The following is a 26,718-nucleotide window of genomic DNA, read 5'->3' as shown; positions in this document are numbered from 1 at the left end:
TTTGAACATATCGTTGAGCTAGTTTGCTGTCTCTGTAAAGTCGCTGTCCGTTAGACACTCAATCTACAGCAGAGAGCGTCACTTCAAAATAAAAGCCCTGTGCTGGAAATTCACTGTATCAAAAAATAAAGTGTGTTTTTTACAAACTTGACGTGTTTGTAATTCCCTTGTAGTCCAAGTACTTTTTGTGCCTAAATCTAACCACACATTCAACATAAAGTTTCAACATATCTGCGACAAAATAAGGTACAAATGTTAACGTATCTGTGGTTTGCAAAACATACAGTAAGAACATTTTTCGAGAGAAGAGCTGTCTGGCTTATATGAATACATGCAAAAATGTACATGCTGGTGCATTCAAATGTTTTCAAGAGTAAAACACTAGAAAAGCTAGAATCACATTTGTCTAAAACCAAAGTGGAAATAAACAATCTTGGGATTTTGAATCTGCAACATGTTAATCTGCTAACTCAGTCAAAACTCCAGAAAAAAAAATCTTTAAATCTAGCCACACAGGTAATCTGCAAAAACAGGGGGCTGGGTGCTACTTTATGCATCTAATATGTTAATATTGTAACTACCATGTTTCAGATACTGTGATATACCCATCCTGTCTGCCTCATCTGTCTGTTCAGAGTTTGCACAAGTCAATAGTGGATTATGTGCTGCTAACAAGCGTAAATTCTGCATAAATGCCCCCAGAGGCCGACAACTCCAACTGCCAGTCCCCCAAAAACTGCCTTCACATCAGATGAACAGAACTTTAATTTCCAAAACTGTAGACGCCAAAATAACTCATCACATACACAACTCTGTTGGAGAGCAGCCTGCGCTTTGATCTACTGTGAACAAGGAGAATATTTTTATATGAGAAAATATCAAAACTGTACTATGTTTACTCTTATCTCAGGATATTCTGGGTGATCTGCAGAGAAACAGTGTCGGCTTTTAAATTATAATCTTCATTAAAACCATAGTAATGAGGATCAGTGGAAACAGTTGTGCATCAAAAAGAGACAAAACACTGCCTGTGTCCAAACACCATTTACTACAGTTCATTGTAGAACTGTAGCGCAGGTCACTAATCTAATTGTGACTAATTTCCTGTTGTCGTCTAATGAGCAGCTGTCTCTGAGCCCAGGTGTTCACAAATTCTAATTTTTGCAGATAAATATTTTTATGTATTGGCTCTTTCTGCTGTGGAGGAACAGTGAAATTGTATCTGATAACCCAAATCCTTTTGCAATTTAGCTGGCGCTCATTTACTCTGATGTGTTATTCCGTATACTGTGATGATTTCTTTGCGACTCCATCTCCTCTTCATTAACATGCAGTGTGTGTTCAGTTTTCTCCGAGCCCTGTCTAATCAGCTGCTCTGCATCATCTGTCTGAAGGAGACTGGCTCCATGCCCTCTGCCTGATGTTACCATAGAGCAGATATGGCCGGGCTGGCACCGCCACCTTTACTTTGGCATGAGTCTCCGTCTGTGGAGTTAAAGGCTGCATCACGGCCCTTTAGATCTCCAATTATAGATCAAGAGTGGCAGCAGATCTGTGCTGCACTAAAAGTAATTTATGTCTATACAGTTTGTTAATATGGGTTTGATCATTATTACTGATGTCGCCAGTTTGTGGTTACAAAAGGAAAGAGTTTAAAATTGGAAACAACTTCAATTCAATTCACTACTTCAACAGTTTGCGAAACCTCGTCCCCTACCTTAATCACTGTTGATACGCCTTACTGGCTTTCTGTTCTCCCATACACGCCCACATGCAGTTTTCCATGAAAACTGTGGCACAGTTGGTTTTGTGATAACAGGCTGTCAGACAAATGATCTTTTGGTCCAATGGGACTTTTTTCTGAATAACTAGGGCTTTGGGATTATTAACTGTCAGGTCAGTGTCATGACACCCAAACAGAGCAGGAAGAAGGCACTAACGTTAGCTTCAACTCTGACATAGGAACCAGAACCAGCTGCCACACAGTGGAGGAAATGTGCTAGTCATAAACAAGACTTCTTTAAAAGTAACCTGTAATAATAATGTAGTATGAAATGGCCACTGGCCCAGAAGTTACGCAGGGTTACCACTGTAGGTAGTACGCTGGTCACCGCGCATGCTAACATTTGCAGCTTAGGGTGCTTTCACACCTGCCCTGTTTGGTTTGGTTCAATTGAACTCAAGTTCATTTGTCCCCTAAGTGTGGTTCGTGTGGGCAGGTGTGAACACAACAATCACACTCAGGTGCGTACCAAAACAACTGGACCGAGACATTCTTGAAGAGGCGGTCTCAAACAAACGAACTCTGGTGCGGTTCATTTTTGGTGAGAACGTGTTTCGACCTCGATCTGAACCAACTGCAGTCACACACATTGTTTGGGTTAAACATGAGCATGTTACAGTCCTGGAGGATTATTAATGTGCACCTCCTCCTGTACTGCCTTAATATGCACATTCAGCACATCCAATGCATCAAAACATTGTTTTCTAGTTGGAGGCGCGCCTCGTTTTCAAACTGTATGGTTTAACTTAAACGAAAATTTCTTGGATTTTTCCTTCATGGAAATTCTGAACAAATCAAGAGCAGCTTTCACGCACAGCATTTGATCTGGTCCTCTTGTAAATGCTGCCGTGAGAACACGAACCAACTCTAGGCAATTATGCAACTTTGTAACAAAATTAGTCCCTGATTCAGACCAAAGCAAGACAACTCTAGGTCTGAAAGCACCCTTACATTGTTAAAGTCACTCCTCATTTTTATGTCTCTGATTTTGGAGCAGGTATGACAAAAAAGAAACCACAGTCCAATCTCTCACAAATAGAGTACTGCTTTGACTACTGCCCCATGTAAACCACTTGAACATGTATGAAAAATGGGTTTAGCGCGAACAGTCAATTCTTTCTTGATTAATTTCTTATTTTGTCGGATCAGGTCTTACTGTGAATTTGAAAGTACTAACAGACTATCCATTTTTTGACATCATATATGATTTTCATATAATTTTGCTAATGGTTACACATACTACTACAGAGACAATCTGCACACTTGAAGGAACATCGAAAAGAAAAAAAAAGATTTGCCTCGAAGAAAATCACAGCACCGAAGACTAAATTGGAAAAAATCATTACAGGGAAAAAAACAATGTGTATTTGGGTTTCCCTCCCTCTCTGCCTCCCTCTCTCCGGGTCATGATTGTCTCTGAGTAAAGAGATTAAGATAGCATGCGTCAATCCAGGATTTAGAGCGAGAGAGAGACAAATGCAACCTCCTCACAGACAGCCAACGCTGCTGCTTGGACTACATGTGCTCAGGCTCCCTGACAGTCATCAGATAGAGATACAATAGCTGCATTAATATTATCTATACCACCTAATGCCTGGCGTGCTTGGCTCCTGTAATAGATACATTTCATCTACAGTAAAATAATGGCAAGTCTCTCTGCTCCTCTGCCTCACACAGCGTTATGATGCAACATGATTACTGTTGGTATAAGGAGGGGTGTGCGTGTGAGGGGATTATAAAAAAAAAAAAAACATTTTGCCAACCATTGCTGTTATGATCATTTCTCACTTACTGCACTGAGGCAAATACTGAACCACTACTACCACTGTAACACTGTCATCTTTGTCACTCCTCTGCAATATGAAACACATTCGGAGCACTTTCATCAGGTTAAACACAGAAATTACTTATATATAAGAATGAAAACGAAGCTACTGTACACTTGGAAACTGTCCTAATCCCAAAGGGAACAGGTCTAACTGGTATTATTCGACTTATTGCTCCACTTCCTGCCTGGAAGGAAAGAAGGTATCTGGACATAATGCCCCAGTCTCAGCTACTAAGAGGCTTTTCCTATTCTAGGTAACAAGCAGTGGGCCAGCAGTAACCAGAACACTGTAATGCAAGACAGTAGGCCATACAGAGACTGTGAGGTTTCCTCAGGTTCCTCTTTGTGTCCCTTATGTGGTATCATTACATCTGAGTCACAGAGCTCAGGATCTGTTTTAATTAATACCCACAGATAAAAACGCTAAACACTGTGTAACGTTTGGTTCTGAAAGTATGTCAAGAATCCTTAAAGGGGCTCTATGCAAAATTCAGAGCGTAAATTGTCTGGCACCGGTTCTCGACGTGTGGGTGGCTGAGCCAGCAGCTAGCACCTAATGGGGCTAACTCCATAAAGAGCGCTAAACAACTGCAGCAGTGCTGACAGAGTGCATTATGGTTAACGCTGTTAACCAGGAGGCAACCAGGGGGTGGGCGCTGCGCTTCTGCAACCATGCTATCTCAATATCGGTGGTAACAACCCAATCTCACTCCAAAGTCGTTGAAATCTGGTGCTTGGCCAGTGACTTGTGGCGTCAGACAATCAGACAAAACCGTTGGCATGATATGTGGCCGACTGCTGTTTTAGTTTAACAGCACTTTCTGGCATCAGGGGTAAACGCGGTGGGGCAAGAACAAAAGTTAAGGCGGCGAAAGTCTGAATACGGTGGGTGGATGGGTCCAACAAACACCCACTGACAAACTCCGACTTTCAAGATTCTAAAGCCAAACCCAGTTCTTATTTCCTGAACCTAACCACGTACTTTTGTTTTACCTAAACCCAACCATGTGCGTTGTATGTAAACGTTAAATTTCCTGTTAAATGGAAGTGTATCTTGAAAGGAGACAATGCATGTAACAGGCAGAACTTGACACGGCGTCTCAGAACGTCAACAGCCAACGCACACAGGGTACCTTTCACGTTGTATGTGGACGTGGAAGGTCCCGACCAAACATCAATATGTGATGAGGTCAGAGTGAGAATGTGTTAGTGGTAACCACTGTATGAGCGCAGTGCAAAACAGTGGCGATGAGCTAGCTGGTGAGATGCACAGATGCAAAACATGCACACGTGGCTGGACTGGCTTACCAAAACAAACCACAGAGAAACTTGAATTACAACACACAGAGGTAGCGTGACTTCATTCTCTGCTCAGGACGCCATTACTCCACTCTATCATTACATAGCAAACAGTGGTTTGCTACTTTATTAATGCTCTGAATGTTGCATACAAACCTTTCAACCTGAATTTACTGATTTTCTGGCCACTTGGGGGCAGCACTAACAAGATAAAAACCCAATACTGACATATCATCACGCTTGAAGTTGCTATGGCAAACATGTTAGCAAGCTCTTGCTTTCTGTTTTTGGTCTCCAGGGGGTAAAATATCCAGCTCTTGATCTGTTAAATGCTCCACTATGTTCACCAGCTAGTTGATAACTTTGTCTGCTGAGCAGGTGGTGTACAGTGGGTTTTTAGAGACTTTTCTCTGGAAACTGCTGCCTGCAGCCAAAAACAAGACGGTGAGAGTGAACCAAAATAGCTGACGGACACCAATATAAAAATGTTGCTTATAGCTGTTAGGATGAAAAGCTACTAAATAAAAATTCTTCTTAATTGTTTCTTGAGTTGATTTCCTCTGCAAGTAGCCAGAAAGACACATGCAAGTTGTAAAGGACACCAGAAAATTATTAACGTATTATTTCATAAGAAAATATAAAATAGCAAGCAGCATTCACATAGACAAATAATAAACTGATGATAAAATGTTTTAATTTTTACTCAAATTGTCTGCGTTGAGCAAGGACACACATTATGTCATTTGCGGCTACCATCTTTGTTTGGTTGGAGAAATAAAAATTGCAGCTTGAAAAAATTAGAAATCTTTTATTTTTTCGTTGTGCAGCAGACAGAATATTTCTTCTTCCAGATGGTTACAAGAATGTTTAAGGATTCTGGATATACCTTCAGAACAGCAGTAAGTGTTGTTAAACAACCCTCTGTTTCTCAAAGATTCACAGGTGGATGCTTGGCTCTAAGACTTGAATTTAATGGCAGTGCACAAGAATCAAATACAGAGACAATCATTCACCAAGTATCAGACTTAGCTGAGGTGCTGGAGCAATAAAATTATCTAAATTAATTTAAAAAACATCCACACACTCACTTCTGTGCAGAAACAGGCAGCAAGACCGACTTCAGACTCTACAGAATTCAGCTGCCAGCCTTTAACCAGAACCAAGAGACATGATCACATCACTCCAGTTTTAGCTTCTCTACACTGGCTCCCAGTATGTTTTAATATAGATTTTAAGATTTTACTGATCACTTTTAAGGCTCTTCATGGTCTCTCTCCCAGCTATATCTCCGACCTCTTAGTGCCGTACACACGTGGACGTACTTTAAGGTCCTCGGGCAGAGGTCTTTTGTCTTTTCCAAAGGCCTGGCTGAAAACTAAAGGGGACAGAGTGTTTGCTGTCAGGGCCTCGAGGCTCTGGAACAGTCTGCCTGAGGAAATCAGATCGACCGAGTCTGTGATCTCTTTTTAGTCCCTTCTTAAAACGTACTTTCATTGGACAGCCTCTCCTGATTTTACTTGAGTTTTAGGTTCATATAAACTGTCTTTTATTTTTAGTTTGTGACACATTGTGACTCTGTTTTGCGCTCTATAAATAAATTTCTATTATCATTATAGATAAAGATTATAGGTGAAATATACATGAGAGGCAAAACAGGTAGGTTCTCGCAAAAAGAGACCAGCTCTCTCTCTCTCTGCATGTGGCTTAAATATTGATATAACAATTACAAGTAAAAAATACTTTTGGGGGGGCAAATAAAACGCTTCAATAAAATCATGACTGAAATGTCCTCAGGTAAGAAAGATGTATCTCAAGAAATCACACTATGTGCTTTGATGACTTATACAGCACAAGGAGCAGGAAGTTGACTCCACCTGCTGCTGTACAATGTAAAACTTTCACATTCAGGCACCAAACATGCACACAGACTCAGAGTTTACAACAAGTCTGAGAGCCCTGAGTGAAAGAAGAGGGCAAGAAACGAGAATAAATCCATCTGATCTTCACAGGCCATTGGTTATGCAACTCTCTCTGAAGCCAGTGATTTCCAACCAGACACATGCCATGATACATGCATGTGGATATGCATCTCTATCTGCCCCTGCGCATTGTGACTGTTTCAGTGAGCGCAATGATGTGGAAAGGCCTCACACAAGGATTAACGCCCAGTGCAACAGATGGTGCATTCTCCTATCCTTCCTGTTCAGCGCGCGCGCACATGCACACCCATGCGCACACACAAACACACACATGAAAAACACAAGAATACTGCATGTTTTACCTTTTTCTTGGGTGGCATGTTGGATAAAGTGGTCCACTGGTTTTATACCGCAGGTGTAACGTCCAGATCAGATTATCATTCAACCGGCCCCGGTAGAGGAGACATGGACAGGTATGCCATGAGACTCAGTTTACCTCTGAAACAGGTGCGTGTATCCGAGGATGCTATCAGATGCGGCACCGCTCTTTAAAGCGCAGTTTGGTGCGTAAAGGTGAAATATTTCCCAAAGAGAAGAAAGCGCGACGCGCAGGACACCGCCGGAGACACGGAAGAGTTGCGTGAGGGGTTTCACTTAAGTCTGTATTGTGAGTTGAGTGTAGTTACCCTCTCCTGAGTCCTCGGGGTATTAAAGGCTTATTTCTCGGTGCGGCATCTGTTGCGCGGCACACCGCTCCCTCTGACCTCGCGCACCGAGCAAACCAAGAAGGCGTCCAACCCGTCTGCACTGTCCACGCGTGTTAAATAACCCAAAGTGAGGACTGTCTCATTTATGTTGTTGACCACAGTTGGCTCCATCCGCTGTGTGATGCCTGATTAGTGTGTGTGTGTGTGTGTGTGTGTGTGTGTGTGTCCCAAACAACTTCCTGCGGTTTTGGCTGGGGAGTATTATAATGGCCTGCCTCCAAAATAGAAGGATGAAATTAAAAAGCTAGCGCGACATAATTCCTTTGTGCACCCGATTTACAGCATACAACTACACACAGACCTACTACTCATCATCACGCGAGCGCAACAGGGAGTTCAGTGTCATTATGTCACGACTTAAAACTCAGTATTTGCCGAGTACCAGCCACACACACACACACACACACACACACACACACACACACACACACACAGAAGCTACCCTCTACAGATTGCTGATTTTCTTTCTGTGTCCTAAAGTTACCCTCACACTGTGTGGAGGTGCCTCCAGTGGGGCGCATCCTACATGTGTAGCCACGTGTAAATACAATACAGAATGAGTTATAAATAGTGTAAAGCACCCTTGAAGTATTGTTTCCCAATCTGTGGGTGGGGACATCCCCAAGATTAAGATAAGAAAGAAAGAAAGAAAGAAAGAAAGAAAGAAAGAAAAGTTATCTCCCTTCAAATAAAGCACTTTTAGGACATTACTCCTTGGTTTAACTTAATTTACCTTTCCATAAGCCCCGCCCCTTTGTGATAGTCAGACAAGCTGTCAGAGTAAGCATGGAGCCCACACTGTCACTAACTGCACTCCCTCAAGAAATATTATCATATATTTGGAAAAATGAAACAGTGATTCCAGAGAGAAGCAGACAGAGGGGTCTACAGTCTGTGTTTGAAGGATATATCCAGGATGTCAAACTGACTCAGCAGCAACAACAGGTTAAAGCTAAAGCCGAACTATAGGCTACAGATCACAGTGTAAAAGTGAACCACCACATCACTGCTGATTGCCACAGAAGACAATGAATATAAAGGGAAACTTTGACGATATTGAACCAGCTGTGTGGCATCGCTGTGTGTGCAGATGGTGTTTGGCTTCGCCCTTGTGCCGCTGCCAGCACCCGGACCTCCGTTGTTGGATGGGAAGGGATCTCCAGGGGAAGTCAAACAACATCCATCTGAGTGAGCACGGTCTCACTCCGAAGCTGACGAAATCCAATGCTTGGGCAGTGATTTGCGGTGTCAGAAACCAACGAAAAAGCGTCCTTTAACGTCAGCATGATATGCTGCCAGTTGCTGTTATAGTTTAATGGCACCCAGAAGCATCAGGGGGAAACGCTGTATGTTGGATGGCTCCAACAAACATCAACTTTCACCCGAGAGAGTGGTGTTCACATCCCCTAAGATTCTAAAGCCAAACCGTGTTCTTTTTTCCAGAGCCTAACCACTTCCTTTTGTCGCCTTTTTTTTTTTTTTGCCTAAACCCGACCATGTGTGTTTGTTGTTGAAGGGGGAAAAAACATCAATTGGCGGTGTTGTACCGACATAGTGCCTTTATATTGAAAGAGACTGTATGTAAACGTTAAACTTCCTGTGAAAACAGAAGTGTATCTTAAAAGAAGAAAACTTGCGATGGTGTCCCAGAATGTCAACAACCAACACACCCATAGTACCTTGCACATTGTATGTGGACGTAAAAAGTCAATGACCAGAATGTTAATATGTGACAAGGTCGGAGTGAGAATGTTCGTCTGCACACACTGCGATGACACACAGCTGGTTGAATATCAGCAAAGTTTCCCTGCTTCCCTCCACTGGTTCCTGTACAGCAGGGTCGGTCTTTTTTCACTGTTATAATCATTAAAAGCAAAAGCAGCATGTGTATACATTCAGTAGGCTATATCTTCAGTAGCTAGCTAGCTAACCCTACACTTTTCAGGGTTTGATTTTGGTTTTGGAACAGGGAAGAAATGTATACGTATCTTTTTCCAACCTTTCCAGGTAACAAGTGTCATTAATACATGACGTGTCCCGGGCACAACATTTAGCTCCAAATCCACAAAACCAGCCTGAAAATGAAGGAAATCTGAAATGACTGCAGTGTTGGAGATATCAGTAGAGATGTCTGCCTTCACTCCAATATAATGGAACTAGATGGTACTCAGCTTGTGGTGCTCAATGTGAGTTACAAAAACTAAGCCATGCAGAAAGCTTTCAGGGTTGTAGGACAACAATGACATGTCTTATGACTCCTTCTAAGATAATGGAGGTGAATAGACTTTTTTGTTGCTGTGAAAGTTGACATTTGAGAATTCGGCAGTAACAGAAACTTTTTCTAGAGACTGGTTCCCTCTCAATGATCCACTGAAAAGACTGCTTCTTCAGCAGAAGGTCAGTCCAATTAAAATTGATATCTTGTATCTCAAAACCTGGACAAAAAATACCTGTGTGTCTAGATACCATACTTTAGTATTTTTACCTTAGTAAATCTGTGAACAAAGGACTTTAACTTGTGTCTATTTCCACACTGTGGCGCTGCTAAGACTCTTGATACGTCCTCCACCACTGTTAGGGGTGGGTAAAGTAAGTAATGCTGTGTGGTCCATTTGTCACTGTGACCCATAACCCGAACAGCCAGGCAGGGGACAACAGCAGATGGAGGATACGGTGAGGTACCAAAATCTCCAGGGAGAGCTTTGGGAGGCGAGGGACACAGATGAGAGTGTTATATAACTGAGAATGGAAAGGAAACACGCAGGGCTGGCGTCAGCTGGGCCAGGCTGTGACAGTGTGGAGCAAGAAGCTGTGACACTGACCTTTGGGTCACACACACATCTGGACCTACCATACACACAGCTGCATACACACACACATCATTATCAATATCTGTACTGCTGGAGTGGACATCACTGTCAGAGGTTAGACCACTGTGATCACGCCAACTGTGACAGAGAGAAAGACTGTAAATGGAAGGTCCCAACATTTAGCCCATGACCTGGGATTGAACCAGACTTGGGGCTTTACTAAATCTGCTCCATGACACCTCAAATCTCCTCCAGCGAGCGCCAACTCTCCCCTAGTGCCAACAAAACACTCAAACAGAGTCCCCGCTTACTTTGACTCCCTCTAAGCACAACTGACTGTGAGGTTGTTACATAAGGCGGTCGGATCATTCCTGTGCTGCTGAAACGAGCTACATGGAGTACATGAAGAAGCCAAAATATTCTCCACACCCACTAAAGCATTTATATACTCTGTGCATTACTGTCAAGCAACCTCCAAGTATGTCGACATTTATTTCTGAACCCACAAGTGTGTACTCTGGTACTCTGAAAAAGTATTCTTAATTTTGTTTTTCCAATGCAAACACACTACACAGTTGACAGTAACTGCCTTGAGCATCAATCAATAGAAGCTGCCACATTCAAGAACGCAACATTCACATTAGTGCGGAAACTGCTTTAGCATACGCCTTCTTCATTATTGTGCATCTGGAGTGTTGCAACGGTTCTGCAGTAAAATATGTGGTGCATGGAGCAGAGCAGGGCTGTGCCAAGGTTCAGATTTGTTGAACTTTGACCAAAGGTCGACAGCTGCTGCTTTTGCTTCGATTTGAGATGGAAGACAAATCAACTAGGAGTATTTATTAATGTAATATTGCAATAAAAAATCATGAACATGAGATCAAACTGAAAATGTTTTCTGTGTGAACGCCGGAGGATTCAGCTACAAGGTTTTTGTCAAACACACTGTTCAAGTCTGTGTTGTAATTTAACTGATTTAACAATGCTTACATAGTCTTTTCAAAAGTTATTTTGGCCTGGTAATTTGGTAACATTTCATTAGAGATTGTAGTTAGACACTAACATCCTGACCTGGAGCAAAGCAGCACAAGCAGAGTACGGGAGCGGAGAGGAGCAGTGAGAATTTCTGCTTCTCGCTCACAGCGCTGTTAGTTCCCTTTTGTTACCAACTCACCCTTTTCCCCTTTAACAGCAGTGGCCTTGTGGGTAACCTGTGAGGGTATGACGTGTAATTCATGGTGTACATGGAGGGAAACAGCTCTCTCGGTGTCATGGTGAAGACGGCAGGTGGCAAAGAGTGATGATAGTCAGCAGAATTAAGTGTCTAGATGAGCTCAGGGCTACTGCTCAACCTCATGAGAAGGCCATGTTTGTTATTTTGTGGTGACGACTGCAATAAAGCCATTGTTGGTGAACAGCACCCGAACACCTCGCCATCCTTCTTTCTGCAGAGTGGTTCGGACTACTAGAAGCTAGCTACCAGCTAATAATGAGCCAAGCTAAAATTAATGTTAATACGCCAGCGTGTTCCCAACTACAGTTTGGAGCCAGTAAGCTGTCAATAGCCCTTTTTAAATAGGAATTGTGCAAATTTGCAGGAAAGCCCAATCAGTCTTCTTTCAGCATTGGCAGTATAAAAACAAAATCGGAAGAGTGCAGCGAAATGTCGCCTGCCTACTTTTGTTTATACAGAATGCGCCTTTTTCAGGGCAATGGGGGGCGTGAGCAAGTAACAAAACGTGTAGCTCAGCGTGTGACGTAAACAGTGACGCGGGAGGGAAGCCGTGGCTCGTCAGTCCGTCGGCAATTCTCTCATAAGTCGGTCCGTTCTTCACCGTTCCCATCATTTCACGGTTAAGTTTATTCCTGCTATCAGCTGTTTCCTGTTTATCCACCGCCAGTGGGTCGCACGTGCGGTGTCATCAACAGCTCCTTCCACAAGTCATCAACAGCCCCTCCCGTTGCGGAAGAACGCCTCGCTCTTTTTAAACCAAAAAGATGCCGCCAATATGTCTACCCTACGAGGCGGAAAATTGGGCACCTCGGATCAACTCACCAATCCGGTTCTGTATCTAAACGCTTGCAGCTTGCCGGCAAAACAGCCCAACATTCGCGGAAAATCTGGCAGTGTAAAAGGGGCTACTGAGAGAGGTAACACTCCCTCACTCACCACTTCTTCAGTGTCCTTACGAAAGTACTTTGTATACTCAATTGTCAAGCACGTAGCAGCTGATTTGATAGAAAATAGTGCGTGCTAATAAACAGATGCATTCTGGGTTGGGCATGCTTCAAGCTCATGGTATGAGCGCCACTGGAGCAAAATAGTAGGATGGAGAAAACGCGACACTCCTATTGCCCTGCACTCCAACCAAAATCCTTCCGCTTTGCTCACTTGCTCTGGGCACAAGAAGCGGAAGTGCTTTATGAACATGGTAATGCACCAGCCCAATCGCTAGTCAGCTCTGCAAACCACAGATACGTTACATTTGCACATTATAACGTAGCAGATATGTTTAAAGTTAATATTTTAACAGTGCTGTGGTTAGCGTGTAGCTACAGTAGGTTTAGGCACAAAAACCACTTGGTTATGGTGAGGAAAAAAATAATGTTTTGGCTTAAAATACCCAATATGGGGGGCAGAATTCTGGCGAGTAGCGCAGCAATGTCTCAGAAAAGAACAGCTGCTTTTCGTACTGACTCCCAAAATCAACCGTTTCCTGTATTTTTGTCGGCCTCGAACAGTGATCTGCAGCCTGGCAGGCTTCTAAGCCTTGGTGACACACCATCCCCCGTCCCCTTCAGCTCCCAGTGACAGCAGCTTTTATATTTTGTGACTTTACGGATGTTTACTTGATACATATAAACATTCAAATGTGACGTACAAAACACACTAAAATGCCAACATTTTCTTCTGCCGACCGGCTGAATGTACGGTATTATACTTTGATTAGAAATACTCAACAGAAACATCCTATTCCCCAGATCCACAGACAAACAGCGCAGTTTGTGCATCGTTCACAGAGCCACTATCACACAACGGCTTAAAGAACCTGTCAGTCATCTCACTCCTCTACTCAGCACACGTGTTCATGTGCACATGTGCTCTCACACATACATAAACAAACATCTGTCGCTAAGCTTCTTACAAGCAGAATGTGTGTTTGTGTGTGTGTGTGCTGTCAGTCTGGGGACACTAGTGCAGGGGCAGGCCTGCCGAGGCAGAGATGGATGGCACGCACAATTTCAGGCAAAGCTCCAGACCTCGGCCTTCCACTCTGCCCTCCACTGTGTCCACACAACTAGAAACCACACATCTGCCCTCAAGTAAAAAAAAAAAAAAAGACCCTAGAATTCATTATTGCATACAACTGGACACAACCAAAAAGTGTTTTCATTAAATTGCGGTCATGCAATGTCAGCACACATTAGCCCCTCCCATTTCACACTCATTGATTTGAGCCTAATCAGCACCTTTGCTTTTTGTGTTAATGCTCTTTATTTCTCAGCTGGCTGGGCAGGATGGTGTAAAGCAGGCTGAGGAAGAGCACAGACGGCTTTAGGATAGTTTTGACTGCACAGCTGTTGGACACATCAAGCCAGATGTGCAAAAGAGCCATCAAAGACAATGGTTTTATCTGCTCTGTTTTCTATCTGGAGCCCTTAATTAAGCCTATAAACATGCTCCTTCTTTGGTCCAAAACTGTGCTTTGGAGACGCACAATGTCAAGCTGCTGTATGTGGAAATTCCTAAAAATATATATGTAGCATTCGTGATGAGAAATTACAGCCAAAGATAACAAATTCCTGCAGATGAGGCTGACAGAAATGAAAAAGCACTCAAACTGAACTTCTATAATCCACCAACAGCCCTCCCCTCTCCACTCCTCCCTCCTCCTACTGACCAGAAAGGCAGTACTCACCCAGGAGACATTTTTGTTCTTGGGCACTTTTGACATGGCTTGCAGACAGAGAGGCCAGGGGCCCGACTCCTGAAACACTCTGCGTCCTCACACACACACACAGATCCCAGTCCACCTTCAGCAGCAGCAGCAGCAGCCCGCACGGAGATGGAGACAGGCTTTTCATTTGACGTCCTCCACCGTTTCCCCCTCCTGTGCCAACAACCCTCACCAGATTTACATCTGCCTGGAGCGTCGCCCTCCAATCACACCCGGCTAAACATGATCCAAAACTGACTCAAGAAGGAGGAGGAGGAGTGGGAGTGAGAGGAAGAAACAAAGATAGGATAACTCCAAACGGCCCAAAATAGGACAGGCAGAAAAGTTCCTTCAGTGTTGCACCTGAATCCTCCTCTTCCTTCTCCTTGTCAGTGGCTGTCTGCTCTCTTCAGATTCATAAACCCTGTATGAATATGCAACCAAACATCTGGCCGATGCCCCTCCTCCGTGATGCCGGAGGCTGGGGCCAGCAAACGGCCAATCCTGCCCTCCTAACATCTGGGAGAGGAGAGACTGACAAGTGATAGATGGAGGGGGAGAAGTGGAAAGAAAAGGAAGGGAGGAATATAGTGATAGATGTGAGAGAGGTAGGAGAGCAGAGCTAAAGGGATGGAGTGAGTGAGTGGGTCAGGGTGGTGGGGGAATGAGGACAGACGGCTGGAGAGGGCCAGTCAGCAGAGGGCACAGCGGGCCGATACAGATTGGAGGGCAGGTTACTGATCCCTAACATGAGATTATAGAAGAAAAAACATGTTACATTCAATTGGTTGCTGTGAAATACAAAATATTCTCCCATATTTCTCCACTGCCACATAAAAAAAGTGCATTTGTGATTTTGTATAGTCTTTATGATTGTGCTGATGTTCATGTCATCTTGCATTTATGATTGCAATCACGCTGCTGTGTTTGGTCAGAGAGGGGAAGAGATGGATGGACAGAAAACAGGATAGAAGTCTTTACCAATCTCATACTCAGTTTTAACATGAGCCCCTTCTGGAGTCACAGTGTTGTGAATATAGAGCTCAGTCTCACTCCGAAGTCGTCGAAATCCGGTGCTTGGGCAGTGACTTGCATTGTGACATCTAGCATTGTAGGGTTACACAGGCAAATTGTTTGTATTAAATATCTGTTTGTTTGTCTTTGAGTTACCGTGGTTGTTTGGGGAGGTCCCTTCCTGGTGGAGCAAAAGGCGTGGCTGAGGGCTGAGGACTGTTAAATCCTGGAGCCAACTTATTGGACCAAACCATGTGCTGCCATGTCATGGGGGGGATTTGGGTAAAGTTAGTTTTGCTTTGTATTTAGTTGTAGTTGCCGTCCATTTTGGTTACCCCTTGTGTCTTATTTGGTTTGGCCAAGCCACTACATATGCTCCCTCATGTGTCATTTTGACAGGTCAGATTGTTGAGTTTACACCTTGTTTAGTTATTATATTGAGTATTGTTACGCTATGTTGACCTCTGTTGAAGGCCTAGTTGTTGATTTTTTTTTTTTTTGGGAACTTTTCATGTATTTTTTGAGGGTAAAGAAAAACCCACAGTGTTGTCAACAAGTCCTGTGTCCTTGTTGCCTCACTGCTTAGTCCCTATCACTATGATATTTCTTCCTATGTAACACTGACATCATTAGGGCAGTGTTACAATTCAAGTCTGTTTTATTTATGTAGCTCTAAATCATAACAAAAGTTATCTCAGCACTGTTCATACGTCCTTGTCCTGTTTGTTAAATCATTTTTTAAAGTAAACTGTAACTAATTTTGTTGTATTGTTTTATATGTACTACAATCAGGGTCAGCTTGTAAAAGAGAGCTTGCTCTCAGTGGTCTTCCCTGTTGAACTAAATGTTATAATAATAATATAGAGCAGGTCTGGACCAAGCAGCAACCACAGGGGCTGAAAAATGAAGCCAATGCTAATGTGCCAGAAAACTGCAGTTCCTCTAACAGCCACTTGAGGCTGACTCCAAAGCAGAGTCAATGCCCATAGACTCACATGTCAAAATGCCCCATTTTAAAGACATAAGCATGTTAACAGCCTGCAACAAAAATGATTTTGATCTTTATAGCTAATTTCAACATTCATGAAAACTGTACAGGAGGTGAATTTTTATATAACTCACCTCACATTTTATTAAGGCTCAAGGATATGCATATTAAGGCTATCTGCCTCGACTCGTCGGATTACATCATTGTCCTGAACACATAATGTAACATGTAGCCCCTCAAAATGTAGTTGGCTGATAACACCTTAGCTTTAAAAACACAGTTTAATCCATTTCTTAAGCCCTATTCGGACAGGATTAGTTTAATGTGGAGATGTGGGGTAAAGTAATTATTACTATTATTAGTAAATATTTCGTCATGTCCTGTTTACAACCAGTTTTTCGCGTTTACAACAAATTTTCCGTGTTTAGTTTAGTTTAGAAGAAGCATTCGGTGTTGTTGGCAGTCGTGATAGTGGACATTCTTCTAATGATCGCATAGCCCTACGTAGGAGACCAATAAAAAAGGTTGAGGAGAAAGCACTTTTCAGAGCCACAAGACTTCTGGTTGTGTTAGGTAGGCCTAATATAAATCCATATTGCTAATCGTTGTGTACACACAACCCTGATCATGGGCAATATTTCATATTGGGCTAATCATTAATTATTATTACATATACAGGAAGCAACGTAGCATGCACATGCCGACAGGGAGGTGACGCCAGGGCGCAAACCGAGTTACCACTCCCATCTCTGGTAGAATTATGGAGATTTCTTGTCCCATGTGAATTTATTACAGACATCCTGTGGTAAAGTGACATTAGTCCACATCCCTATGTAAAATTAATCCCATTCGAATAGTACTTAGCACTTGTGTTTTTGGCTTCAGAAAGCCTAAAAAAAAGGCCCAGCTCTCAAAGACCTTTAAAGTGTATATTTCAGGTTGAAAATTTTTATGACTTTTTTATGGATTTACATTTCTGAGCTTATGATTAAGCCAACTATACCCAAAAAATAATTTAAAAAATTCATCTTCACACATAAAAAGGGCAAAAATGTGGTGAAAATTGTGGGTTTCTAAGGCCCGCGCCAAAAACGGAGTATTTTTCATATTTACAGTGATGACGTAAGCATGGGGGAGTCGTCTTGACCTTGCAGCTCACAGTAAACTGCATAGTAGTAGTTTGGCGGTGTATCAGGGTAGTCAATTGGTAGTTGGTAGTCAGTTGTCTAGTCAGTTATTATTTAGTCAGTAAGTAGTCAGTGTCAGTCAGTATTCAATAGGTTAGTCAGTATTCAGTGACATTAGGTCAGTAACATTAGCAAGTCGGTCGGGCGGCTGGCGGTTCTTAGCTAACGTCAGTGTGTTAGCTAGCTCTCCGAGCTGCACAAACTCTAGTCTATCTGGACATAGAGTTCATACTTTTCCCACGAATAGGAAAAGTGCCACTTTTTGTTCGTGGGTGCATTTTGTCCAAGTGAGGAGACGGTACTTCACTGCGGCATCAGCAACCAAGAACGTGGTTATTTGTGGGGCACACTTCACACCGGAGGATTATATTCCCGGGGGCATGATGGAGTGTGAAATGGGATGGGAGAGTGGGTGCTGTTCCCTCTCTGCACACAGCAGCATCGTCGGCTCCACCATCAGCAGCACTGCCAACCCTGCCTCGGCCAGGACACAGCTTGGCTCAACGAAAGCGGGAACTGCGCAGAGTGAATCATTTTCTAACCATTGCCAACTTCCAAATTGCCAGCATAATGTAACATTAACGTTAGCTACTAATTGTTGTAAGGCGTAATTGCTAACCATAGTTTGCTAACATTGATACAGACTGGTAAACGGCTGTAGCCTACATTTCATCTCCTCGGGCATGCCCGTAGCCTATAGCCCAAATGACATGACACCAGTTGGACTGGGAAGCTTGTGAAAATATCGTAGCTAGCTAACGTTAGCTATATGAGACAACGTGTGCGAGTGAACCCTCCTCCGTCTGTCAATGGCGAAAAGGCGGTGCTACGAATGTGCACGAAGGGCGGGCTCGTGTTTGCTGCAGAGACTAGCGGGTTGCACAGGGCTTTATTTCACTTGCCGGGGGGCAGTGACCTAGGCTGACCAAACATCCTCTTTTGCCCGGACATGTCCACTTTTCACGTCCCGTCCGGGGCGTCCGGGGTTTTTTTATAAACTGATGATAATGTCCGGTTTTCCGTGTGTTTGTGTGTGTGTGTTAGAGTGCAGCACGGGCCGCATATTTCTGTCCGAACCCAAACCGAGCCTGACATTATTTAATGACAAAGCACTGAGTTTGTGTCACACAGTTGTTACGGTTACAGGCTATTTAACAGGTCGGGTGTGCTCAGCGGAGAGGGAGAACTCCGTGTTTGAGACGGGAGCGGGAGGCGGGAGGTCCGACGCTTCCAGCGAGAGAAGAGGGAGAAATAAAACAAAATAAGATAAAATAGGAAAAACCTGTCTCCCTCTTTTATTTTATTTTCAGCGTTTAATCAAGGCGGAGGTCCGAGACTTCCAGAGAGGAGAGAGGTAACAAACAGCCAATGTGTGTCTGTGTGTGTTATGTTCAGGTGTTGTCACGTAAATAACAGTGCCCAAGCAATAAACAGGACAGACAATAGGATTTTGTTTATTTTTACACTACATTTTCACTGAAAGCTGACCGAATCCGACCCGAGCCCGAATACAATTTATAGCTACATTTTTGACCAAAACCGGCCCGACCCGTCGGGTACCGTCGGGCTCGGATCGCCACACTCTAGTGTGTGTATGTGTCCCCTATTGGGGCCTATCTGAATTTCTGTCTTTGAGAGATATTATTTTGTAATATAACTGAATTTTCTATCCATACATATAAATTTTAAATATATTAAAATGATAAGGCATCTTTGAGTAAGCTGCGAGTATCATTTAAGTAGGCTATGTCATGGCCGGCCGAGTGTCCTCTTTTTTGGAAATCAAAATATGGTCACCCTACAACCACTATCAGAGAAACACGCTGTGTCATCAGAGGACCGGCAAAATGACGCATTTACCAGTCTGTTGCAATTATAAGCACTCTGAAGTGTACAGCTTGGTTGGACTTTGTGAGCACAGCTAGCTAATACATTTGTCATGTATTTCATGTGGTGTCATGTTGGTGTGCTATAAGGTTTTGGGAGATGCTGCAGGTGGAGATGCTCTCTTACTACAACCCCATGTGCACTGCTTCAAGATGTGCCCAAATTCAAAGCTTCAGAGGCTGGCTGAGCCTAGTTACTGTATGGTTGCTCGGCTATGTTGTGGTGAATGCTCAGCTGCGTTTTTTACATCTCAGTCTGTTGATGAAACTAAGTGTTAGTTGCTCAACTTTGAGGTGGTAGGCGTATTTCTGAACTAGGAAACAGGCTAACTAAATGTTAAACTATGGTACGGGAGGCTTAAAATTATTGGGTTTTGAGGAAAATTATCATACCCACAGCAGGAATTAGGTGTTAATTTGCAATTGAACAAAAAACTTATTCAAACAACTTTTTGACAAACCTAAATATTTCTTAAGACAAGCGACATATGGACAGGAGTATAAGTCCGTAGGTCTATCAGTCTGAGAATTTTTGTGATAGCCTACTGTTACAAAATTAAATGACAAGACAGCGAGACTGGACACCAGTTCATAACCTGCATGAACAGGTTAGGCCATAAGCTGAACTCCATCAAGAACGGAGTTGCTGGGTGGCTGTGGCTCAGAAGGTAGAGCAGATCGTCCACTTATTGGAAGATCAGCAGTTCTATCCCCTGCTCCTTCGGTCTGCACGCCAAAGCATCCTGGAGCAAAATACTGAACCCCAAATTGCTGTTCCATCAGCGTGTGAGTGTTGTATGGTAGCCTCGGCCACCAGTGTATGAATGTGTGTGTGAATGGGTGAATGTGACTTGTAGTGTAAAAGCACTTTGAATGAAGACTAGGGTTGGGTACCGAAAGTCGGTGCTTATATGGAACCGGTACCTATACAACCAATACCTACCAGACCGAAACAAAACGCACATTACGGTGCCTCCTTTCGGTGCTTTTTTTTTTAATGCGATGTCTCCCTCTATTGGATCACCACCGTCAGCACTGAGGTGAAGTGACAGAAGCTAAACGACATATTCAACAACAACGGCATGTTCTGAAATTGGTCTGTTTTTGAATCGACCATATTGAGTAGACCTACGTTAAATTGTGTGTCTGGCTGTGTGACTGCCCTAAGTGGATAGCTGATGTAAAGTGTTCGGCTACCCTCACCACGACTAGCTAGGTAACTACCAGAACTGAAATGCCGAAGGCTAAGCACTCGAAGGTGTGGCTCCATTTCTCTCTGAAGGATGCCAACAATGCAACCTGCAACAAATGTCTGAAAGCTATTGCATGTAAAGGAGGGAATATATCCAACTTAATGAAACACCTGACGTCGCACGGCATAAGGTTGAAAGTGGAGGAATGCACCGTGTTCGACAGCCTCCGTGAGCCTAGTGCATCAGCTAGTAGGCCTACTAGCAAAAGCGGGGACGTAACGTTACCTGGCTCTGGCAGTGGCGAAGGGGAGAGTGATACTAGCTCCATCATTGTGGACGGCAAAGACGACACCGCCAGTAGCATTTCCTCAGGTTAGTAATATAACTTTCCTCATAAGTTAATTCAACTCCAAATGAATAACGTTAGCTAGTCTAGCCTAACTCTACACGACTGACAGTGATACATATGCAGGAGACTGCACTCCATTCATGGCTGGCTACTACTAGCATTGGCTAGCATGGCTGTCAAGTGCTTTACAGCATTTCCTCATCATGGGGTTATTTGCCTCTGCGGCGTGCATTATTTTTTCAATAACTGCACACATATTCATGTATTATCCCTTATTTATGTTATTATGTTCAGCAGCTACAGTTACCCCATTCACATTGGCATGCTATACAAAATACTCACACATTTCTGAAAGGTGGCCCATTTGTGCCACTTTTCAACCTCCATATCGGTATCGGTTCAGGCACCATTTAAGCACCGGCACTGTTTTAAAAGTATCCGTTTGGCACCCGTATCAGAAAAAACCCAAATGATACCCAACCCTAGTGAAGACTAAAAAGGTGCTATTCAAATGCAGGTCCATTTACCATTTACCAACAACAGCCATGCTCTCAAGTTACATTCATCACAGTCCACACCAAATATGATTGGCTGAAAAGAGGTCACGTGAGAAGAGATGCATAAACACAGACAAAAAAATTCCATATGTTCCTATTCAGATCATGCCAAGAAATGAATTAAAATGAGACAGCACAGACTAAAATCAACAACTGATTGTAAGCATCACAAAATCGTCAAATTAACATATGGTTTTGTACTTTTTGAAATAACTGATCGTACAGAGGGCAAAGTTATTGCTCAAATATGATAATAGTGTACATCTGACATCGCTGAGGTAACACACAGATGTGAAAGTGGTATTGATCCTCTCTTAGAAAGAAAGAGAATAATTTCCCAAAATGTTTAATTATTGCTTTAAGTGTTCAATATATCACAATTAACCAACTGCAGATTGATTACATTTATCTAAATAATGACAGGAAACACATCACAGCCCAAACGCTTCTTGTAAGCAGACATGATATATTTAATTCAAGACTTGCAACAGCTTCCAGTTATATTTTTTTACTTTATAAGCAATTCATGTAACCCCCCCTTTACTCCTCTAAACTGCATTTCTAAGAATATAAAAATAAATAAATAAGTAGCTGATGCTGAGCAGCCCCGGAGAGCTTTTTTGGTCCTACACAGATACTCGTCTGTGATCTACAATTTCATGGCCTCCGGTGAAGTAGGAAATAGCAGTGTGTGTTGAGTGTGGAAACAAGTCAATACTGACCACAGCTTGCAGTGTGTTTACCAAATCCACGGGATTTTGATTCAGCATTATAATCAATGTCCATCTTAGCACTGTATGGATCTGTGGCCCTTATGGATTCACCTCGACAGCAGAGGGCCATACAAGAGGAAAGGAATCGCAGCTACCTCTGCAGTATAAAAAATTCAAGAGATGCTGCATCCGGCACATGAAATGGAACTGGAGGCAGAAATGTGGTACCAAAACCAAAGAAGTCCAAAAAGCACCTGAGGTGATCAGAGTGAAGTGTATTTCCTGGAACTTAATCAAAACTCAGCAGGATATTCTGGTCACGCTTTGAGAACATTTTTCGCTGCCGTAGTGTCTCCACATAAATCTTCTCCTTCAGATTTAAGACTTGATAGATCTGAGAACAGTTGAATGCATATTTCAGTGATCAGACACTCATCTCAGTCAACGTGTAGGAAAACAGGTAATAAGAGAAACTCACTGCCACAACTGAAAAATTAGACAAGTAAGATACTTCCATCAGTGACGTTATCTGTTCACCTGACTCTTGAGGCCTCTCCCAACAGTCACATTAGGTGACAACAGACTGAACAATCCTGCTCAAAGTGACATTCAGGTTCACAGCAGGTGAATCTAGGTCGGCAGCTGTGACTCTGTCTGTGCCATGTACAGTAAAATAATGACTTGTTTCAAATTCTTTCTAAATTCTCTTTTCACTGTATCATGAGCCACATGACTCATGAGTTGAAATCCTCCCAGTGCAAAATGACACACAATATAGACATACTTAGATACTAGTGAATGAGGCACGCTAAGACAGTTATTAAAAAATAAAATAAAAATCACTTCATGTAATTTTGAATACCTCAATAAAATGATCTCTTGCTTTTTTACTACCCTCATAAATACAGCATTGCTTTAAACACTGATGTAAACATTATGAAAGGTAGGGCTGACATGTTTACTACATGAACTGATGTTCCAATTTGTATCCAACATTTGTTTGCCATTCCCTTCCCCTCTCTGTCTCCCCACATTTCTGCCTCTTGACTATCCATAGCTTGACATCACCAGACCAATTGCAGATGCAAGTTAGTCTGGATCATAGATGGATAAAAAAAACTGGATACAGTGTTGGAGGTAGAGCTCAGTTCAAGCCAAACAAGTTCGACATCCCAGGTATAAAATTACCCAGATCTACTGCATGATTGGGCCCATAGAGTGAGACTACTAGAGACCTTTAGTGGCCAAGGTGGCTACTTCCGGTCTAGCACTCTGCTGTTTTGAATAAGGATTAATCGTGTGGCTCCTCTAGACTTTGGTTATGTTATCGGACCAAATGGATCACTTTCAGATATTGAAATCCCGTCATTTCACAGGTATTACTACGCTAAAAAAATGTATTCACTGATTTCCAGACATCCCTTTTCACAACACAAGTCCATGGTTAAAAGTCTTTGTGGGTCCATTGGCATCATGTGATGGTCTCAGAAGTTGTCATTCCACGGTTTGGCCACTATGTTAAATTGGCTTTGCTGCTCCTAGCCACTAAGTATGGATCCTTTTAGTTCATTTTTGATTGCCAAGAGGTGGTATCAATGCCCATAGACCAAAATGCATCTTTCTCCCCACATTTCTGCTCATGGACTATCTATAGCCCAACATCACCAGACCAAATAGCAAATTCAAGTTAGTCTGGATCATGGATGTATAAAGAAAACTGGACACAGTGTTGGAGGTGGGGCTCAGTTTATTCCTAAAAACGCTGCTCAGAGTTGAATGAAGCCAAAAAAACTTCCCAGTATAAATCTCCCCTGATCTTCTGCATTGTTGGGCTCATAGAGCAAGACCACAAGAGACTTCCACTGGCTGAGGCAGCTACTTCCGGTTTAGTGCTCCACTGTCTTGAATCAGGATTAATCGTGTGGCATTTCTAGACTGTGGAAATGTTATCGGACCAAATGGATCAAATCCAGATACTGAAATTCCGTCATTTTGCGGGGATTATGACACTAAAAACATTTATTCACTGATTCACAAGCGTCCCTTTCACAATGTAAGTCTATGTTAAAAGTCTTTTTGGGCTCAATGGCATCATGTAGTTGACTCAGAAGATGTAATTCCATGGTTTGGCCACTATGTGAAATTGGCATCAAACCCTGGCGCTGTTTCTAGCCACTTTGTGTGGATCCTCTCAGTTCTTTTTTTGATTTTCAAGGGGGGTTATCAACAGCCATAGACCAAAATGCCTCTAGACACAATTGGATAGACCCGCAACTAATCAGAGCAATGAAACATGTAACATAGCACTGAACGGGGAACAAATGTAAATAGACTACAGCGTGCAAAGAGCTGTGATGATGAAGCATCAATATGTCTGAGTGAATCTGAAGACAGTAGAAAGTTCCGACCATCTTTGCTGTTTTTGAAAATGCCTCAACACTGCTTCTCTTTACTAAGCTAGGTTTATGCTCACGGTAGTGTCCAAGTATGCAACCATCAAGTATTTTGTGTTAAGCCAGAGACTCTACAAGGTGTCAGTCATCGTCTGAAACATGCCCCGTATGAGATAAAGGGTTGTGATTGGCCCAACCCGCACCAGGCCAGACCTGACTCATCTGCCAGAGCAAATATAACATGAGCTCTCAGATTTGTCTGGTTCCCTAGACTATATATACATGATCAATTTAGGCCAAAACTCCCAAAGAATAAAAGGTGACATTCCCTCCTTGCTGTAACACATAGTGCAAGTATAACTGTCTCACCTAGCTCCCTTTAATTAAAAATGGTATGAATGAATGACACAGTACTCCAAACAGAAACAATGACAAGCTTGTCAATCAAATGTTTTGCTGAAATTGTAAAGATGCACATACAGTGGAGATGAATGTGAGTTTAAGAACAAATGGCCACAGCTTTTTTTTCCTGTAATGTCTTGGCTTTTTTCTCAAAGTTTAAGCAGATTTATATAATGGGTATAACTGAGCCCTGCCCTTCACCTGCTGGCCGAGCCGTCTGGACACTGACGTTGTAAGAACAGCAGCAACTAAAGCAGAAAACAGGAAGATGTCTTCAGATGCTTCTTAGAGCCAGGCAAGCACTTAAGGTAATCCAGCTCTGTTCCCTGCCAGCAAAAGCCACACCTGGAGGGACGTTTCCTTAAGAAAAATATGTATATGAATTTAAATGGATTGAGGTTTATGCTGGAAAAGTTGAGATCTAACTACAGTGGTTGTTATTGTTGCTTTGAGCAAAACTGACATTACTTGAAATAGAAAATTTGGATGTGTCATGTGCCAATCAGAAATGTATCCTAAACCAAAGGTTCCCAACCTTTTTGGAGTGATGTTCCCTACTCAGACTGATTCACTTGAATCATTTTAAGAAGCACAGTAAAAGAAAACTATTGAATATTTCATGATAAAGAAGCCAATATTTGAGAAAATCTGTAATCATAAATTGTGTAACAGATTACATTTATTTTCACATTTTCCTATTTTTATCATCGATGACTGCGCAGGTCAGTAAATGGAGTGAAAATAACGGATGAGTAATGTACTTGCACCACATTAGGCAGAAGCACATTTACCATTTATCAAAATCTTTTCAGGCTTGAGTGCATCTCAACAACACATTTTGCAGATTTTGTTTTACCTCCTTACATTTACATCCATCTGCTCAGTTCTTACTTGCGCTAAACCCGTCGTAGGCACACTAAACCAATGACACAACACCGACTGCTGTCACCACATCCCACTTCTCGATGTGTCACTGCTTTTAGCCGTGCGTGGCCTTTTGATTCTGTAAGTTTCTTTCCCCGGCTTGTTGCTGAGGTGGGCACACATTGCATGCAGCAGAACGGCATGTGGTAATCTGCGAGGCTTTGCGCTGACAGCCTATTGAGTGTTGAGGGCTGACAGTAAGCCTATTTCATGTAGGAATGTGGCTGCAATGGGGTCCTCTGCAGTCAGCGCCATCACACAATGCCCAGCTCTGAGACTCTATAGTATCAGCTGCAACAGGACTTTACAGAGGCTCTGTTAGACACATGAGGAGAAAAGCAACAACAGTGATGAAGCAGCAAACAGACTGGCAGAGAGGTGAGGAAGGAGAGGAAGAGGGAGTTATGGGAAAGACAAGGATATATAAAGAGAAACAGGTGGAGGAGAGGAGTGAGACTGTCCTCCCTGCTCCTCTCTGTCATTGAGAGGACAGTAAAACCTGGCCTGTAATGAGATAACTGCACCTGTCTGTCCTCCCCCGCTCCTCCGCTCCTCCGCTCCTTCAGACAGCTCAGCCAGGACACATAATATGACGAGAACTGCTCTTCTAAGCAGCTGCTATACATTTAGAATCACTCATCACTCGCTTGGGGGTGAAATCAAACTGTTGCCTCATGGCGGAAAACAAACCAGAGGTGAAACCATCCCATGCTCATTATTGGCTTTCAGGTAATGTTTTCATGAAGTCCTGTGCTGGGATCAATACAG

General features: G+C 42.8%; 1 protein-coding gene and 1 long non-coding RNA gene across 3 annotated transcripts in view; one reads left to right on the top strand and one right to left on the bottom strand.

The window, feature by feature from the left end:
- cacnb2b (calcium channel, voltage-dependent, beta 2b) overlaps nucleotides 1-7,460 on the bottom strand; it is a 39,200-nt gene extending 31,740 nt beyond the window's left edge. For both annotated transcript variants that reach the window (XM_050032801.1, XM_050032802.1), the window contains exon 1: nucleotides 7,192-7,460. In XM_050032801.1, the coding sequence (XP_049888758.1) occupies nucleotides 7,192-7,209 (18 nt within the window). In that variant the 5' untranslated portion in view covers nucleotides 7,210-7,460. The remainder of the gene's footprint in view (nucleotides 1-7,191) is intronic.
- LOC126382756 (uncharacterized) overlaps nucleotides 1-26,718 on the top strand; it is a 199,091-nt gene that overhangs the window by 37,748 nt on the left and 134,625 nt on the right. The gene's annotated exons all lie outside the window — the stretch shown is intronic.

This window comes from Epinephelus moara, chromosome 21, assembly GCF_006386435.1.
Source record: "Epinephelus moara isolate mb chromosome 21, YSFRI_EMoa_1.0, whole genome shotgun sequence".
NCBI classification, from domain to species: domain Eukaryota; kingdom Metazoa; phylum Chordata; class Actinopteri; order Perciformes; family Serranidae; genus Epinephelus; species Epinephelus moara.
This window is presented reverse-complemented; position numbering and strand designations above follow the sequence as displayed.